General features: G+C 37.8%; 1 protein-coding gene across 4 annotated transcripts in view; it reads right to left on the reverse strand.

Annotated features, from left to right (window-relative positions):
• The window catches only part of CCDC149 (coiled-coil domain containing 149), a 51,467-nt gene that overhangs the window by 15,440 nt on the left and 16,465 nt on the right, over positions 1–19,562 (reverse strand). For all 4 annotated transcript variants that reach the window (XM_038135347.1, XM_038135346.1, XM_038135349.1 and 1 more), the window contains exons 4-9: positions 16,141–16,248; positions 10,202–10,318; positions 8,698–8,870; positions 7,163–7,235; positions 5,781–5,865; positions 4,400–4,544 (exon numbers count right to left, since the gene is read on the reverse strand). In XM_038135347.1, the coding sequence (XP_037991275.1) occupies positions 4,400–4,544; positions 5,781–5,865; positions 7,163–7,235; positions 8,698–8,870; positions 10,202–10,318; positions 16,141–16,248 (701 nt within the window). The remainder of the gene's footprint in view (positions 1–4,399; positions 4,545–5,780; positions 5,866–7,162; positions 7,236–8,697; positions 8,871–10,201; positions 10,319–16,140; positions 16,249–19,562) is intronic.

Consider the following 19,562-nt stretch of genomic DNA (forward strand, 5'->3'; position numbering starts at 1 on the left):
TGGCTAGTGATTGTCACCACAAAGGAGTCAGAAGTTTAGCATGTCTAATCCTTATTATTTTCATAAGTAGTACACCACTAGTTCCAGGGCAGAAGACAGGGAAAGGATGCTGCCCTCCCTGCCAGCTAGCCAAACTACATATATCTCAACCCTCTGTAAGAAGTTACTGCTACTGCTCTTGTTATTCAGGTAACAACAGCAAAGTCACTTTTCTCTGGCTTCTCTGAAATTTTATAATTTATTTATCAGCTGTACCACACTAGTTCTAATGGTTTTGGAGAGAATGTATCCTGATAACACCTACTGAATCCTCTGAAGAGGCACTGAGTTATTTTTTTAACCTTTGTTGCAGGTTCTCATACAGAAGCATGATTTTGTGTCTCAGAACAATGCTTGGCAACAGCAGAGGACAAAATTTAACCCCACTCCTTTCATTCAGGAAGAGAGCAAAATACATTCAGTGATGAGTATCATTCTAGTTTGCTTAAAAAACCCCATTAACCCAAGACAGGTATGGGAGAAATAAAACCTAAATAAAGCTGCAAGGTCTTATAGCAATAAATTTTTGAAAGATAAATGTGTAAGCTACTCTGAACGCAATGTGGTTTATCACATTTCTTCCTTTTCCCTGAGACCTCCAGATAATTTGCCACCTCCATACATGCTGTGGGAAGACTGAGCTGTGGTGGCCTGGGTAAGCCTACCTGGGTGGGTATTTTTAAAGGGGCTGCATGGGTTGGTAGCACCCAATTCTCTAATCTCTTTTTTTATCTCTAGACACAGTGAACCAGATCCTTCAACTAAAACAGAAGGATTATGTCACAGTCACAGGTGATAGCTATTTCCATTGTTCTCTGGTCCTGTGCCTAATGCAACAAGGGAGTTAGTATAAACCTCCCTCCAGGATAAGGTTTTACAGAAATCTGTTGCTTGTGCAACAGTAGCAATGGTCCCATCTGACTTCAGAAGCCTCTTTCTGGCTCTCTCGTGCTTTCCCAACATACATGGCCATGATCTGAAGGGAGCTGTGGTGATTTACAGCACCTGAGCTCCCTTCACCTGACTTTCATTTAGCTCTTGCTGCAGAAGACAAACACCCTCACACAGACACCATCACCTAAATGCCGGTAAATAGGACTGTCACAGTCCCATATCTGGCTCTGCACCTCGCATGGAAACATGTGCTCAAGTTACAGACTGACACAATCCTTTTTGTAATTTTGGACATGACTGAACTTGCCCAAGTTAGAAATGTTAAAATTAGTGCAATATATCTAACCACCACAGCAGCTTTTACGCTGATCCAGCTTGCACAAGTGCTGGCAATTTTAGGAACAAATTGCACTAAAAAGAACAGCTAATAAATGGTTTACTGCTGGTAGAATAAAAAAGGATGTTTATCCATTTGCTAAGCAGAGTTAGGACAATTTGGTTTTACATTTATGGAACTGTTTAATCTTGCAACACACTACTGCATAGAGAATTAATTTACAACTGCCTTTTCAAATTAAGCTAATGGGCTTGTGAAGAAAAACATAGGACATTACTTGAACTTAGCACTAGTAGCTACCAACCACCTTGGAAAAACAATCTGGTTTTTTGCACAACAACTTCTTTTTTTCTGAAAACTGAGGATAAAAAATAAAGGCTAGATTTAGCCTACTTGTCCCAAGGCACATACTCCCACAGTTCCTTCTATCATGCCACATCTTCAGAAGAGTGGCAATAACAGTAGCGTGTCTTCTCCAAGAACAAGTGGCAATGGATTTTTTTAACAACAGTGTAAGAACAGAAAGTAAACTTCAACAGAACATCCGAATTCCAATCTACACTAAAAAAATCCACTGTCTTGTTATTGCTTCAGATATTCTGAAAGCAAATCCACCATTCTGCTATTGTAAACTTATACAGCCAACTCTCAGTCTGCAAGCTACCAAAGAGGTCTAGACCTTAGAGCAAGTTAACTGTATGGGGGAAAGTAAGTTCATACGGTCTGAAAAATCCCATTTACTGATAGTGAGAGAATCACTACTAGGTCATTCACCCATCAAATATCAAATGCAGAATTTCCTCCATGAAAAGAAACAACCACCCCAAAATCTCCTGTTCTTTACCCAATAAATCTCACTTTCTTCAAACAACAATCTGAAAGAGTAAATGTGTCCTCTAAACATGCTCTTTGCACAGGGAAAGACTGCTACCTTGTGATTTATGTAAAACTTTTTGTCACCACAATTCTCTTTAGCCTCACATCCTTCTCAACTTCCTATTTTGAATAGAGAAATGTCTTCAACAAAAGAATGCATCTTCTACTAGTACCAGTTTATGACCCTGTCTTTTTAACTTGTGCGCTGATCATACACTCACATCTAACCTTCTCCGACAGGTGGGCAGTTTCTTTCCCATTTCCACAAGTCAGCAGACTTTTAACTTTTTACATGGCAAATAAGTGCCCTCATATATTTGCATCTCAAATAAAGGAAGTTTTTCCCTGATGTCCTACCTGCATTTCCCTTTTTCACATATATTTTTTTATCTTAGGGGTTTCCACTTATAGTGGTTCCCATTCCTCCTAGCTCCTTAATAGCTTCTTTAATCCAACTAAAGTCAAAAGTGACAAAAGGAATGAGAATATGACAAAGGAATGTTTTTGAGGCTCTTCACTCAACTTGATCAGGATTTATCCATAATTTTTTTTTCCCTGAACCATCCTGAACTGAATACAACACTACAGTTCTGAGAACACTCCTGACCCTGGACTGATATGGACTGTCACTTCCCTCTAAGACCTGATCTTCTGTTGGCCATAGAATAATAGTTTGCATTTATCCAATCTATACTCTCATGGCTTTATGTGGCCAGTGGGGCACACAGACATAAGGACCTTATCTCCTTGTGTGGGTTATCTCAAGACAGCCCATACTCAGTAGGCAAAAGCAGAAAGAGTAGTATCAGAAAACAATCATTGCAATAATATTTGAGAGATGCAAGAGACTGCCTATCACCAAAGAGAAATACAAAACTAAGAACTTTGCAGAAAAAGAAAAATTATGCAAAATAAAACACTGGATAATGAGACAGTATCAGGATGTAAAAGGCAAGGATTGGTTACACCTGGAACAACAAAAGCTGTTCTCTGGATGTTTTCCTTCTGATGTTACATTAGCAGTAAAGAAGGGAGTAAGCAGCTGTTAGCCCTTCCTTAGCACTGCTCTGTGCAGCAACTCCTCTTGTATCACAGGACAAGAATTGACTGAGCTGCCATCAGTTAGATCTGGGCTACATTTTCACCACTTTAGTCTCCTTTTAGCCGATTAGCCATTTGATGTCTCAAAAGTATTAAAAGTGGCTATTAACTGCTCCTCCACTTCTGTTGCCACATCACTCAAAATTACGCAATGGAGTCTGCCTAGTATCCAAGTTATCAATTTTCAAAGTGAATCATCCATTCTAGTGTAATACAGTTTACTTCAGTACTACTTCTCTTCAGGAAAGATGTCTGGCTGTTGCTGGCATCTGGTCCTGATGTGCTTTTGAGAAGCCTGAATAACCTCTGATTACCAGCAGTGACTGAGGGTTAAAAAAAATAACAAAACAAAACAAAAAACTCACCAACAAAAAAAGAGGGGGTAAAATTGAGCACAAAATCAAGGAACACTTCCTAGCTCTGATTTTTATTCACTGTATAAGGACAATAATATCAGAATGTCACAAAATGTGTCAAAAATTTTATAGTCTGCCATGATAGGAACTGTACAACCCAAAAAGAATTCTATTGATGAGCAGAACAGCTAAGAGTAAACAAATTCTCCTTTAAAGTTCAGTTCAGATTTTAAAAAAACCCCATATTGTAGCAATCAAACAGTGTTTATCTCCTTCAACTTTTAGCAAAGTTACTACAGGAGCAACAGGTATCATCTGTATGACACAGGTCTGGGAGCATTTGTCAAATGTTACATTAACCCTTTCAGACTCTTTTCTAAGAGCAACACTTACTAACTCCATCAGAGCTTATTAGAAAACTCCTACACTGGAAACCAGTTACCACATATCTTCTCTCCAGCTCAAGGGTGTCCTTCCTCCCAGAAGCTTTTCTTTACCTGTTCCTACAGACTTCCTGCTAGAAGCCTGCTTTGAGTTATTACAGTTTGTAATAACCTAAGCAGCAAACCAATCCCTGCCTAGCAGAGGCAGACAGGTCTCTGTCAACCCCAGAATTTAAGATGAAATTATAATTTTTCTCAAGTCACAAATCTAGTCTTAAAAACTAAAGAATCCACCACTCAACCATGACAATGAATTTTCTGTGAAAATGAATCTCCCTTCCCATTTCCCTTAATATTTCCCCAAACTAACTTTCCCATAGCTTGGTATTTTACTTAGAAGTCATGCCACCTACTTGTTGGTTTGTCTTTGGTGTTGTATGACCATGTTTTTTTCATGGATGGTTTCCAGTAATGCAGTGGCCAGTGATTTGAGATCTGAAATGGATTGTGGTGTGGCTGGTAGGCTACATCCATGATCCTCCGACAACAACTCTTGGACTATAATGTTAAAAACACAAATGAGTTTTGGCTTCTCATGCACAGAAATGCAACACAAACATTTACTTAGCATTAAAGAATTATTCCAATTACTTAAATGAATACATATATTTTTCTTTCAATTAAAAACCAAAGCCAAAGGATCAGAACTGTAATTTCTAGCTGGCATAAATATGGTGGCTTTCCAAGTTGTTTGTTATTTTCAGCAATAGCCAGAAGTATAGGCAGACACAACCTACATTAACTTGATTCTGCTTTTGGAAAATTCTTTGTGTTCAGAAGGATACAAAATCATTCTTCTACAGGCCTACAAATTGGTAAAAAACTGGTCATTAAAACTGAAGCCTCCAAGGAATATTTTTTACTAATTTTTAGAACCATTATATCCTTCAGGATATTTAAGACCAGTGTGAAAATACAGTCACCCACAAACTCTTCCTCTGCAACAGAGTCTGTACCTTCGAGCCAAATCAGGAAGTTCACTAGTATCATTAAAATCTGTAACTAGAATCTGGCTCTGCTTCTTTACATATACATATATATATATATATATACACACATATACACATGTATGCAAGTACATGGAGAAGAGAAGTCAAAACCAGAAAAATGAGTTTCAACTTACCATGAAACTTACTACTGATCTCATGTGTGTCTATGAATATACCTACATTTAAACAGTAGGGTGGCAAGGTATATTGTTTGCTTCAAAGAATTTTCTCATTCCCTTTCTTTCCTATCTTGATATTTTCTTTGAAATGGGGAAAAGAAATTATTTTTCTACCCATGAAGAAATATGGGACACAAAGATTTCTTGTAAAACATCTGAATGTAAAAGCTTCCAAGAACAGTAGCAGAAAACCTGACTTAGTGCCCCTCCTCCATCAGCCAGTCTACTTTTCATTGGAATGCGAATTGTGACTGCCATTGTTAGCAGAGCAAAGAGATGAATAAAGAAGTGATTTGTCAGGGTCTAGAGAGTAAAGAAATATTTGATAAAACTAATGGGAGAGAGAATGAATGGCAAAAGAATTAACAAAAGAAGCAGCAGTAATCCAGAGGCAAATTTTATATTGTAAATTCAACTGAGAAGAGGACAGAATTAGCACATAGTAATAAACAGGGACTAGGAAGAGAGCTTTTGGTTTGGTTGGTAAGGAAAGGGTACTGAAATTAAGAGGTTAGATGAAAGGAATTCAATGAGATATGCAACACCATGCTGCATTTATGCAATACCTTGCTTTGCAGAAAGGACTCCAGTCAGAGCACTGCTACTGGATCTACTATGAGTCTTTGAATTTTTTCGTCTCTCTAGTGCATTCTAGGGAAACAACAAATATCTTATTCAGAAAAACAGTAGCAAACAAATCCTATCATTAGGAGGAAAGAATCTGTAACTTTGGATTTTGGTCTCAGAGCAACTCTGCAAGGCCTAGACTTTATACCTGTAATAATCTATGGGGGTGTAATTCTCAAAGATTATTATTCTCCAGCCTAAAGTCTTTGGAATGTTACAAAGACTCATCTGTCTCATTGTAATCACTTTACTGCAGTCTCTCCCACCCACACCCCCCAGTGTATATTTAAACTTGCCTATTTTTTAATAATCTGCTAACTGCCAGTGAAGATACTGCAGCAGTATGCTGTAGACAACATCAACTGCAAACAAAAGCAGACTTTGCCCAGCATTTCTCAGGACAGATTTCAAAGAGAAAGTTCCAATTCCTCTATCAGAGTTTCTATAGTTTCCTTTTAGTGCCAAATACTGACTTTCAGGAATTAGAAGCAGAATGGTCGTGCTACAGAAGTCCAGATCTCTCAATTACAGTTCTGTGAAAACCAGTGGACCTCCAAGTTGCTCAGGTCTCACCAATAAACTCGCACTCCAAGAGACCCAAGCTGCAAGTGGGAACAGACACTGAAATGAAGTTGGTACTTTGAGGAGTTTTACTCATGCACAAAAAACAATCAGGGCTGTGACTCCTTTATAGTGACCTAAATGAACAAGTCCTATTGACAATCCTAAGATTACCCTTCTCATGGTCTGACAAGCAGCCCTCCCCTCCCACTCCCCAAAATGACTTGCAGAAGGAAATAATAGTGCACAGCTTCCGGGAAGGGCAAAAATCAGTCTTGAAGATTTTATGAAAAACAGCATATACTTAAACTCAGGAGAAGAAGAACTACGAAAGCTTAGTTCCCATTAAGCTACATGAATAAATAGCACAGCCACCAGAGAACAGCGAGACATGATCTTTTTGTGACAGCAGCTCAGCTGCAGTTATTCACCACTGCATGATCTGCTACTTTTCACCTAGCAGCTGGCTGGAAGGCAGATCATCTGCCCTCCAGCAGACTGATGGTTCCCCCACAGAACTTAAAAAAGGTATTTTATTAATTTTCAAAGTACTCTTAATAGGTATCCCTTTGTACTACCCTCAGCTAAGAAGCCTACAAGGAAGAATTAGCATGTAATATGTATACATACTAATACTGTCAGAATGTCAATTTTTCTTTCAAGAATAAATTTGTTCTTCAAACACATTTAACATGAAAATGAAGAGTAACTTCCATGAACAAAGAAGGACAGTTTAGATGACACACTAAGAAGATCTTACCTTATATTTAGTAATACTAGACTTCAGAAGGTTGACTTCCTCTTGAAGTTGTTTTAATCTCTCTTGAAGATACCTGAAAAAGAAATGTAATCCTTTACTTCATGGAACCTTCAAATACTGCCTCAAGCAGTCTTCTTTACTATTTGGCATGTCCTGTCTTTGAACTAGTGAGAGTTCTTTTCCCTCTGCAGTTCTCTGAGGGATGAAATAACAAAATCTTACTGTTCTTGACCCCATAAAACTTAAAGTAGGGAAACAAATTGCATCAGAACAGGAGGCTGCCCTCCTGTTAGATTTGTCAAGCATGCTGCACAACTATTTTGTATTGGTTGTCAGGTTTCTGGGGAAGAAAGCTAAAAGAATATATTTATGTCTAGAGGAAATAGCTAGGAAGCATTTATGTGTGCCCTCTGTACTTGAAGGTCTGTGAGATGGACACATGAAGATTTGTATTTATGTCAACACAAGACTCAGCTATGCAGAACTCTTGCATTGCAATATCCATCACTTACTTGGCACTTCTCATTAGCAATCACAAAGTAGAAAATTTAACAGTATAGTTGAAAAATTGCACAGAGTTTAATGAAACAGTACAGTTCTTCCTATTAGAGTTTATGCACTTGGATGAGACAGTTATTTCCAAGTATGAAAATATCTTTTTTTATGAATAAAGGGTTTATAAGGTATCTTCTCTCATGTAGTACAACTGCAACTGTATTAGGGTTGATGACAATTTAATTATTTCACAGGAAAAAACTCACATCACTGTCAGGGGAGCAGGGGGCTTAAATTAATACAGAACTCCATAGGCCACACAAAACAGAAAAAAACCTGAAGTTGCAGGGAAGAAGTAATGCCTTTGGTAGTACACTTTCTTGCCCAAAGCATAGGTTTTGTAAATGGAAACTGTCTTACAAGTTCTATTTCACTTTAAGGTAATTGTTGACATTAAGGGAGATACCTGCTATGGCTCTGTCTTTGACTCCTCCCTGTCATCCTTAGTAGAGACCATAAAACACATTCTTTCCCCAAGAAACCAGCAAGAATATCTACATGAGTGATTTCACCAGCAACTTTTGTTGGCAAATCATTACATGCTGACAACCTCTCCCTGTGGAGAAAATTATGTCTGTAACTGTAATTCAGGGTACTCAAAGTCCCTATTTCCAATTCAAGATTAGTCCACTACAGCTCACTAGGAGTTTCTGAATACACAAATTTTTAATATTCTTGCTTTTGGCGCCATACAGTGATGGGAATAAAAAGGTCTTCTCTCCCTTTTCCTTGTTTAGCTTTATTTGGGAACATCACTGGCATCTCTGTAGCCAAATACAACATGGAAATTTAAGATTTTGGAAAGTTGTTTTGCCTGTTTTGTTTATACTGTAACTAAGCATTAATAATATTGAGAAATCTAGGCTACAGGAAATTATCATTCTTGAATATATTTTCTTTAAAATTTTGTTGTGACTGACTTCCTGATACTCCTATTACAACAACACCCAGTTTTTCTAGGGAAGCAGTAATGCACTCACCTGTTCTCCATACACAGAGCATCTATGTCAATGATACGGTTTTCATGCCCTCCTAAGACATGATTCAACTCTTGGTTTAGTCTGTCAGACTTATCTTGGTAAACAGAGCGTTCCTCTTTCACATCCTGTAACTCATCCAGTGCAGCCTGGAGATCATATCTCAGAGTCTCAATCTGAGAAGAAAGGAGAGCTGTATCAGTATGAATTTAAACAATAGCTAACATAGGACCCAGCCTGAAAACAGCAACAAGCACATGTTTGAACAGTATTGATTTTGGACAGTCAAGTATTTTCAAAGCTCATAACCCCAGGTATTTTTACTCCATTTCATTAACTCGGAGTTAAGTAACTGTACCAGTTAGATTAGTTTGAAAAAATTTCTAGAAAACAATTAAAATGTAACAGCAAAAGAAATCTCAATCCCTACTGTAATTCTGCTCTACAAACATATATAAGGTGTTTTTATCATATAATTTCTAGGACTCCAAGAATTAAGTCAACAAGCCTTATCAAGAAGCCTGTAAGTGGGAATTTGCACTAATCATGGGACTTGAGCAATGAGGTTCCATAGAATAAGAACTGAAAAAGTACAAAAATAAGCAATCATGGACGCAACAGGATGAGCTGTGCTATTAAGCAAAAGAGTGAAGAAGTCCAGTGTGAAAGATATTCAAGGAGAAAGAGCTTCAAACTTCCAAAGAGATGAAACTGAGTGTGAGTAAAGTCTGCAGGGACAGAGGTCTCCATCCACACCCTAGAAAACATGGATAAGCCAGGAAGGACAACTGACCACCCTTTAAAAGAGGCTGGGTGATGAACAGAAAGAACACAAGCTTGGTAACAGAGTTAGCAGGGAGGATCACACAGTTAGCAGGAAGAAGACCAACAGCCTTTCCAGCAAGGTACAGGGGGGCTGCAATCAAGGGAAGACTGAAAAACGAGAAATTCCTGGATCAGAATGGCTAATTCAAGATGGAACTGACACTGGTAGGAAAAGTGTGGGGAAAACTGAGAATGAAGAGCCACAAAACTGTCCAGAAATTTATGTATCAGTGTTAGGGATAAAGTCTGATGCTGCATGGTAAAGAGCATTCATACAGACTTGAGGAAGGGAAATAGGTCTGATGTGATAATTTTTCAGCAGAGAACAAGAAATAGCTTGGAGGCAGGAGGAAGAGGACACTAACAACACTTCTACAGAAAATTTGATTCAGAGGGTATCTTTAGTATATACATCAGCCACTGTACACTGTGTTGAATACTTGTAAGAGCCTTCACAAAAGAGTACCTTTTACTGACATTCATTGACAATATCCAATTGTCACAAGTTGTTGCTGGACATTAACAAAAAAAATCTAGAGAAAAAATTCCGGAGACTAGGAATTCACTCTAACCACTACTTCCAACATCAATCAGCTACCAGTCCTTCATACAGAACAGAAATTATTTACTTACTACTACAACAGCTCTGTAAAATCTGACACTATGCCCATTTAATTATCACCTGTTCTCGAGCCTTCTCCAGCTGCTGAACAAGGTCCTCCCGTTCATGGGCTGCAAAGTGGCGAGCCCCAACTTCATCATCTCCCAATCTTTGCTTTGCTATGGTCATTCGAAGGAGCTGCCATGACAAAAACAGAATTTGGTAAGCAAGCAAACATAGACTGTAGCAGCAGAGTGTATCTGTATTAGAAAGAGTAAAGCTGTCAGCTTTAGATTTCAGCTCTTCCAGGCCAAACAGCTGCTATTATTTAAATCAGAGGGAGGCTTCTGAGCTGAGGGTCAAATCCAGTTTTTAGTGAAAAAATCCAGTTGAACAGTGAAAGCATCCACAGGAATTCAATCAGACCCTGCAACAACAGTCATCAGAGTATACAAATTATGAAAGACCAAGAAAACACAGACACGTGGTCAATGTGTTTTAGGAGTGACAGGAACTAATTCCACTCAGACTAAAACTAGAGAATTATGAGAAAGCCTCTTAGTAAATATGTAAACATTGAAATTCTCTGCAGCAGAGAAGTCTTTCTAGTTAATAAAAAGGAACAAAGTGGCTTGTCCAGCTTTATTTTACAGACACTACTTAAAATCCCCACTGTGCTACATCACTGCAGAATTTGTATTAACAGCTGCTAATACCTTTGCTTATGCATTATTCTTTTAGTCTACTCACAAAAGGTAGTTCATGTCAAAAGCAAAAAAATGGACCAACAACAAAGACTTGGCCAAAGACTTGGCCAAAATGCTCAAGCAGCTAATGAACTTCTGAGCTTGTGACTGCTGAAAACAGTCTGACTTGAATTAATACACATTTACATTCAATATCCAAAGCAAAAAGCAACGACCTTTCAAGGACCATGGAGTATTAAATACCAATCTATAAGGCATTCAGCATTTACAGTTGCTTATACTCAGTATAACTAGGCCTCATCTTTAGGAGCTCCACAGAGACCAGGGAAACCCACCACAATAACCAGTCTGACTTTCCCTATATCTTTGACTGCACAATGGAATTAATGCATATCATTCTATTGCAGAGTTAAGAAGAAAAAAAAAAATCAATCTTCTGAAGTAGAAGATTGTACATTAAAATCTATCTTTGGTATTTATGGGATGCCAGTCACCATAGCTACAATGTGCCAATTAAAATCCTGCTGATGCAAGACAGACTACCAAAATCATCCTCCCTGCTTATTTCAGCTCCAGTTCAGTGCAAGTCACTGAAGCTAGTACATTGTGTGCTGATAAGAAGTTCACTTGTTCAGGGGAAGCTGTGGCTGCAAAAGTAACTGGTTTTGGTAAACTATATTTCACTATCCCCACAGGTGAAGTGCAAACTACTGCATAGTTAGTAAGGCTGAGTGGATACTAAGAGATATAACTCCCATGAATTTCTTTATCAGAACAAGTCAAAAAGGCAGCTAGCAAACCCTAGAATGGCTTCATAGCTATGGGTTTTTTTAAATGCTAGAGGGCTGATGAACAAAAGGGGTGGTGTAGGGAGATAGAATAGAGATGGTATAGAAAGTAATCTTACCCCTAAAGGAGTTGCAGCTGGGCCAATAATCAAAAATGAGGAGAAGGCCTAACTTCAACAGGCCACAGCTGTAACTAATAGGAACAACTGGAGCTATAAAAGAGTGGGCTGGCTTGTTAAGAGAACATGCCCCGAGGCAGGAAGGGAACTGCAGTCAGTCGGTTAGGTAGTGAGAGAGGAAGGTGTGCTCGGAGGAGCTGCCCACCAGAAAATACCGAAAAGGCACAAAACTTTTGTAAGAAAGAGATGATAGTATAAAATTCCTGTTACATATATGCATATATGACAACAGTGTGGTCATGTAATTTAATTCAGAAAATTTAATTTAATTTCTAGAATCTCTCTCTAGTGACAAAGACCACACAAAACAAATTAATAACATTTTGAGGTTTCAATCTTTTTCAAAAAAACTGGAAATGGAAAGAGGAACCACACTTTACTAATGTCTCCAAAGCCTGCAGCAGAGCAAAAGTTCTGCATAATGCTTGGCGCCCGGCTGGGAACTGGACCAAAGCTGTCACTCATGCACTATGACCAACTCTCCTCCAGCCCAGGAGGGGGTGAGGCATTAAATATAATTGCAAGCAATTAGAACTTGAAAGGTCAAACAGTCTGTCAATAAAAGGAGAACTCTTTATTTACTACCAATTTTGAGACAAAAAACTCCTATAAACATGAAGTCTTATGAAAAGAATGCTTCAGAAATCCAAATTGATCCAGTAAAAGCAGCATTATTAACATACACAAAATAAAGTAAAATATCAATCCATAAAACAACAGAGTGCTTCTTCCAGACAGTTGGCCAATCAGAGAGTTGACAGGGCAGAACAGGCCAAGTCATTTAATTCTGCATTGTGAATGTCTCATGAGGCAGCACCACCTGCTATAAAATTCTTCCCTGAAAATGCTGTGACCCAAAGAGACACTGTTATGCCAGAGGTTTTAAGGGTTTATTTTATATATTAATGCTTTGTTATAAACTTTATACACCTGCCCTCTAGCTGCTAGTATTTTTGTTTCTGTCATTCAGAAATCACTGAGGAAAAGACCACTCAACTTCATTTAGGTTAACACTACCCCTCAGGATTCAGCAAACAGCATTCACAGCTGAATGGATTTAAATCAATGGCACCTTCCCAGAGAAAACTCCTGTTTGTCAAGAACCTATAAATTGTTAACCAAAACAATCCACTGCTGCAAGCACCGTCTTTTTATTTTAATATCACAGCTTCTTTTTACATCACTTCCAGCTATGTTAATTATTTACAAAGTAGCAACACTGTATCAGCCCCACAGTGCCTAAAAACAGCATCACTGGGATAGGTGCTGAGCAGGCTAGGAGTCCATAGACAATGCCTGCACTGAAGCTGGACACCCCTGATTATCAATAAAACATGCAGAAAGAGAAGGAAAACAAGCACAACCAATTCTTCATGGAAGGCAGAAACCATCCTGTTTAGCCACAGTCACAGCAATTGTCTTTACCATGTTATCTTACAAAATCTTAAAATGTGGACCAGAACTTGCAAATATGCTACCTGAAGTCCCAGTTCTGCCAAAACAAACGCCCCATTTCACACTTCTCCCTGTTGCTGCATGAATGATTGTCTGCCTGGCAATAAGGAACTGACAGAAACACTGCAGCCATTGTTCCCCATGCACCTTCCTCTTGCTCAGCACTGCTCTTGGCAGCTTACAAAAGCAATTCTTCGCGTGGGTAGGGGTTCAGGTAAAGGCAGCTGAGTCATCTTGCCTTGCAGAAGTCTCCAGTTTCTCTTAGGCTTTCCATTTTTACCCTTTCACATGAGAGAAATTAGATATTTTAACTATCTCCTTCTATGTTTTAGTAATTGTTTCCAAGCATTGCTGCCGAAACATTAGGAAGGAAAAAGATTTACAAATAACTACCATAAAGATAGAAGAGTTTTCATGTGTCAGAACTTGTGAGATTGTGATCAATCATAAAAATAAATAGCCTTAAATATCTGTCACTGAAATGCTGCAGTCTAACTATTGCTGTATTTTTCAAACTGCAGCAACAAATCCTTCCAGAGACTGTCTGAACAAGTTTTATTATTTGTGCCAACAAAATTCTACTTGAAATGAGAGGAAAAAACTATTCCAGTTAAACCAAATGTGAGTAATTTGTTATTGCCTATGACGTGTTTAACATGATTTCAACAAGTAAAATAGCTCCAGTTCAAGGTTTTCTTGCTAATCCAAGTGACTGCATCCTACTTGTAGCAAACATTAAAGTGGTGAAAAACAAGCCAAGCCATCAAAACATTTCTTTATCAATAGAACTAATGTGTGATATTTAAAGAAGGTTTTTTTTTTCTTTTTTGGTCCTGCAAAGCTCTTGCCACTCAGTGACAAAGCCTGCATGAGTCACCCCTGCTCAGACATAGGCAGGATTGTTCTTCATAAGCAGCTTCACTTGCTGCAAAAGCAGCTGTTTGTTCATCTCTTGCCAGAAGTAAGGCTGACGTAGACCAGCTGGGCAGGATGCCCTCCCTCACTTTGGAAAAAGCAGTAAGAAGAATTCAGGGGAAAAAAATGTAAGAACAAGCAAATTATTACTTTTTTTTTGGTTTTGTATATACCATGCATTATCTGGACTCCAGTGCCTGAGGTAGCCCAGCTGCCAATACGGAAGAACTGATGAGCAGAAGAGAATGGCTTTGTGAACAAGCCTAGAATTTTATCACTGAAACTTGCAGGGAGAGAAATCTGACACAGGAGGAGAGTGTTAAATCCCTCAGAGAGATGGCAATGCTTTTTTAGGCACTTTGAAAACCAGCAACCTGACTCTAAAATAAGCTCTATTTCTCATTTACTCGGAGAGTGAAGAATGTGTTCCAAAAATGAAAATCCTAGTCTAAATTAATCTGTGTCTGATGCAGCTCTTTCCTCCCACTCTGTATTTAGTGATGCACTATTTTGTACCTTTCAGAGAAAGGCACACTGGGCAGAATAACCCCTTTTGTACTTTTCCATTCATTTTGAGGATCATGAATTTAAATTCAAGCTGAGAATACAGATGTCATGAAGATAATATAGCTAATACCATGTTAACCCACAAAGGTGAACCTAAACAGTGCCAGTTCAGGCACAAAGAAGGAGGCTCTGTGTTACCAAGATCATATATTGTCATAAGGAACTACAAGAGGTACAAAACCTTGATGTTTAAATGTGCTGTAGTTTTCCTACCTTTGTTTTCTGTTTGTACTTACAAGCCCTTGCTATCTGTTCAGGACTGGCTTGGGAAAGGCCGTGTGGCACAACATTGGTACTGGAGAACTGAAAGGCACTGACTTCTACACTGTAATACAATTCAAACAGTAACATGCAAATGAAGATAAATAGTGGGAAATCTGGTCTCTGAAGAAGTGAGCAAGTTTTGCTAAATGCAATGCATACTACAAATTCAGGTTTCACTTGAACCTTCCCCAGCTCTGTGAACACCTTGAAGAGAGGTCTTTGTGACAAACAGTGAAAAAACTTGCATTATCACAATATACTTATGTTTAAAAGAAAATAAATAAAATAAACTTAAATGGAAAAAGACGAACTCCATCTGAATAATTAAAAGCCATGTCATTTTTATTGAAATTTTTAAATGCCATAATTTTAAAACTGTATTTGAGGGAGGGAAGTTATCATTCTTTGTTTCAATTTTTTACTCTGTTAACCACCTCGACGCCCCAATTCAACCTCTCACTAGTTTGATCTCTGAATGTACTTTCGCATAAAGCCCCAGCTGTGAATGTTACACACATTTGGCTTGAGTTTAAATATTTCAATTAATGGAGACAACAGGAGTTTGATTAATACCAAATGGCAGATTTTGAGCAATGTTCCATATAACTTGCTAAATTTAGCAATGAAATAAATTGGTTATGTAAGGGTAATGGGATTAGGGCTTACAGAAAGCTCACTATACATATTTCTGATCAACTACTCAATATTTTTTAAGGGAAAAATTATGCTCCTCTGGCATCTACTAAAATTTTGCAGTTCAGTACAAAAGCCTGGAAATTATCACATGTAGAACACATGCTTATCGGTACTTATTTGTAAGATGAAAGACCAATAATAAAATACAGTTGTTTTGGGTTTTTTTTTTTTTAAGAAAGGAACACAGAAAGTCTGAGAGCATTAAAGCAAGGCTAAATACAAAATACATAGTTAAGGACAACAGAGCAAAAGCAGCATACAAAAATACATAATAAGATGCACTTACTGGTATCCTTTACAGCTTCTGTAGTTTCACTGTTCTAAGCACTCTTGTAATTAAAGCATTCTAGAAGTTCTGTAACCCATTATTTTATTTGTTTTCCTAAGAAGTAAATGCGACATTAGCCCAGTTTACACTTTCCATGCCATTTACTGGCAGTTTGTAATACCTTATTGTCCCCTTGTACTTCTCCCAGTCTCTGCTGAAGTTCTCCAATCTCTTCTCCAAGATGTTTATTTCGATCTTGAGCTTCACTCAGTAGTTGAGCAAGATTTGCCTAGAAAAGGAGTAAACATCAGTCAGAAGTCAGTGTCTGTGGAGAGAATGTAAGCAGTGCTTGAAAAGAAACCCTTTAATTACTTCTTATCCGCCAACAATCTTTACTTTTATTGTTGGTGGTACCCAGACTTCATGCTTCATTAGAGAGATAACAAGGAAAGTCACCTGGGTTCCTTTATCTTTCTATATAGTAGAAAATACATACAGCATGAGTGCATACAGACTCCCAGAACAGCACACAAACCCCAAACGACACGAAGTGAAAACATCTATGCTAGTTCCAGTATCATGGCTGGTGGGAAGAATTCAGAATACTTTGCCAATATTTATACAAAGCTGCCAAAATAATAGTTTTAAACTTGCATATAATTAGACAAAAGGCACAGCTGAGAAAGAATTATGATACAATGGAAGTCCTTAATAGCGTCTAGAGCAGATTTCCAGCCAGTAAAGATGCTGTCAGCCAAAGTCCCTGACCCTGTGTGGAGCTATACCATGGATATCTACTACAGCAAAACCTCAAATATGACCTGATTTTTGTTGTTAGGTATCACCTAGATTCTGGAAAAACAGAGGTGAAAACTGGAGTTTAAAACTCAACCACTCCACTCCCCACCCAATAATCCAAGTTAAAAGCAGTCATTCACATTAACCTACTAAGTTAGCAGGGCAAGCAGTCTGGTTTATGATCTTACAATTTAATTACAGCAGTTTGATCACTAACCAAAAAATAAATGCAATCTGCTCTTTTCCTATATATGCTACCTGAAAATGAGCAAATATTACAGGTAAATTTATTCCATTTTCACCCTAAAAACGTCTCATGAATACACAAACATTGACTCAACACAGGAAAAGCCTATCAATGACAGCTTTTCTAAGAGAGTTAGAATCATAGTGGCTAAGGTGCAACCTTTCAAGACATTGCCTATGGACAGCTAGGTGTGTCATCCATTGCCATATATCTCAAGAATATGAAAAGAAATTTAAAAAGAATTTTTGGATCTTCTGACTTAGTAAAGCCTCATGTATCAGAGCCAGTATCTCTGAGCCACCCTTACACATACTCCCTGTATTTGAGGCCAATGCATTAACTGACTGTAATTCATCAAGTGACTGTTCCTAGTTCTCTTTTGATATTTTAGGTTTAGCTTTAGATTCCCTACCTGCTGTGCTTCTCTTTCAACTCCCCCATTTCTCTATTCTGACATCTTTCTTTTTCAATCTGACTCTTTTACCCAGTGATTCTACTACCACTTGAGTCTCATAGGATGTTTTAATTAATTTTATCTTTACAACTCATACACTGTCAAATCAACAAGGTATCTGATAGCCATTACTGCAATCTTGCTCCTTGTTCACTAACAACTGCTATTTCTACATGTCCTGCTTTACATTTAAGAAAACTATTGAGGAGTGTATGAATGTGAACAGTAACATGAACACAGCTATGCATGCATACGACCATTTGCAGGATTAGACTATTAAGCTACCATCAAGTAGAACTTTTGTACATTACTATTGAAGAAGATAACTCCACATTCCAATTGGTCTAAATTATTAATAGCTTCAAACTTTTAAACAGGAAAAATAACTCAAGAAACTGACAACATCCTACTTGATGAACAGAAGCCTAAGTCAATGCTACAGGTTCTGTACTTCTGATGCTTTGAGACCAAAAGCTCAGAAGAAAGTAAGTTGAGAAGAAAGTTCAGAAGAAAGTAAAATTCCACACATTTTTGGAAGAGATTAAAGCATTTTTTAAACTGCTGACAAACCTGAGGACTGCAATAAATAATTTGGGGGAAGATTGTAATAGCAAAGAACCCCTACAAATAGCCAATTTATAGCCAACACTAAAATTAAGCTACTTCTAATTTTATTTTCAAGACAACAACCATTCAAGCAATACAAAAGATTCCTCACGTATGCCTTGGTGGACTGATCTTTTTCCTACCTCTTAAACAAATAGTGTAATAGTCATTCACATGATGAATGAATCAAGGAGCTTCAGAACACATTCAATCAATGGTTTTGAAAAGTACTTCTTAGTGGCCATTTAAAAGAAAGAAAACAAAGAACCCATGTTTGCAGGAAATTGTATTTAAACTGAAGTATCTATGGCTACTGCTTAGGTGCAATTTTTTATTTTTTAAACAAAGTTGACTTTCAATAAAGCCTGCGTTAGTTGAAAGGAATATGATTTGCACAAACCTCTCTGAAACACCTCTATTTATAAAGCTCCTTTTTGTGATGAACTGGCACAACTCTTAACACTGCAATAGCACATGTAATTTCAACACCTGGAAAGAACTCAATCTCCCTAATCAGTGTTTACAACTGTAACACCAGGATTTCAGCAGTCTGTAGTTAAAACCTGGCTCACAGTAACGGCAGGAAAGGCATTACCATGCCTATACTAAATCTTCCTGCTCAGATTTATTTCCTTTAAAACCATTTCTCTAGGGTTGCAATTCTATGCTGAATTTTATTTGTCAGTCATATAAATGACTTAATGTGACAAAAACCTTTATACTCACAACAGAGGTTTTGGAAGAAACTCGAAACAAAGACTTTTAGACACCAAAATAAACCAGCTTTTTTTTGACCATGCCAAGAGCATTACAATGAGCTTAGTATAGATTTGCTCCTTCCTGCAAGCCTTGTATTGTACTTCTATTAAACTGAAACAACCAAGCTATGTCACAGAAGTAGTCTCCAGCAATTACTCATTTCCCTGGCTTAGAGGTTCCATACAATGTATAATTTCGACTGTCATGAGTTTCAAAGGTTTTGGCAAGACCTCATTAAAGCTCTTGGTTAAATATGGATAGATTGAAAAATATTTGATTTTCCAAAGTGCTCTATGAGGCTTAAGGACAGCCAGCCAAGAGGATATATTGATTGATACCTGGACTTGGTACCATTTCTTTGGCATGTACAGAAAAACATACCGTATGCTTGAAAGATGATAAAACTAACAATGGAGGACTGCCTTAGTGAACCTGCAAGCACATATTTTTTTTGGGGAAAGGGGAGAAATTTATGCAAAGGCAATGGCAATTCATTTTTCCATTTGGCAACTTCTTTTCAATATTCATAGAACAAACACAGAATTCACTCAGAAATTCAAGATTAGTTACTTCAACAGACAATAAAGCTCATATCATTTACCCATGCAACAGAGAACAACTCACTGTAAATTAGCCAAATTCAGCTTCTCTAAAGTCAATTTCTTTGAGAATTTCTTTTCATTTTAGGTGAAGCCTTTAAAAGACTCCTGAAACTGTGAAAGACTTTACCCTGAAACTG

Source organism: Motacilla alba, chromosome 4, assembly GCF_015832195.1.
Source record: "Motacilla alba alba isolate MOTALB_02 chromosome 4, Motacilla_alba_V1.0_pri, whole genome shotgun sequence".
Lineage (NCBI taxonomy): Eukaryota > Metazoa > Chordata > Aves > Passeriformes > Motacillidae > Motacilla > Motacilla alba.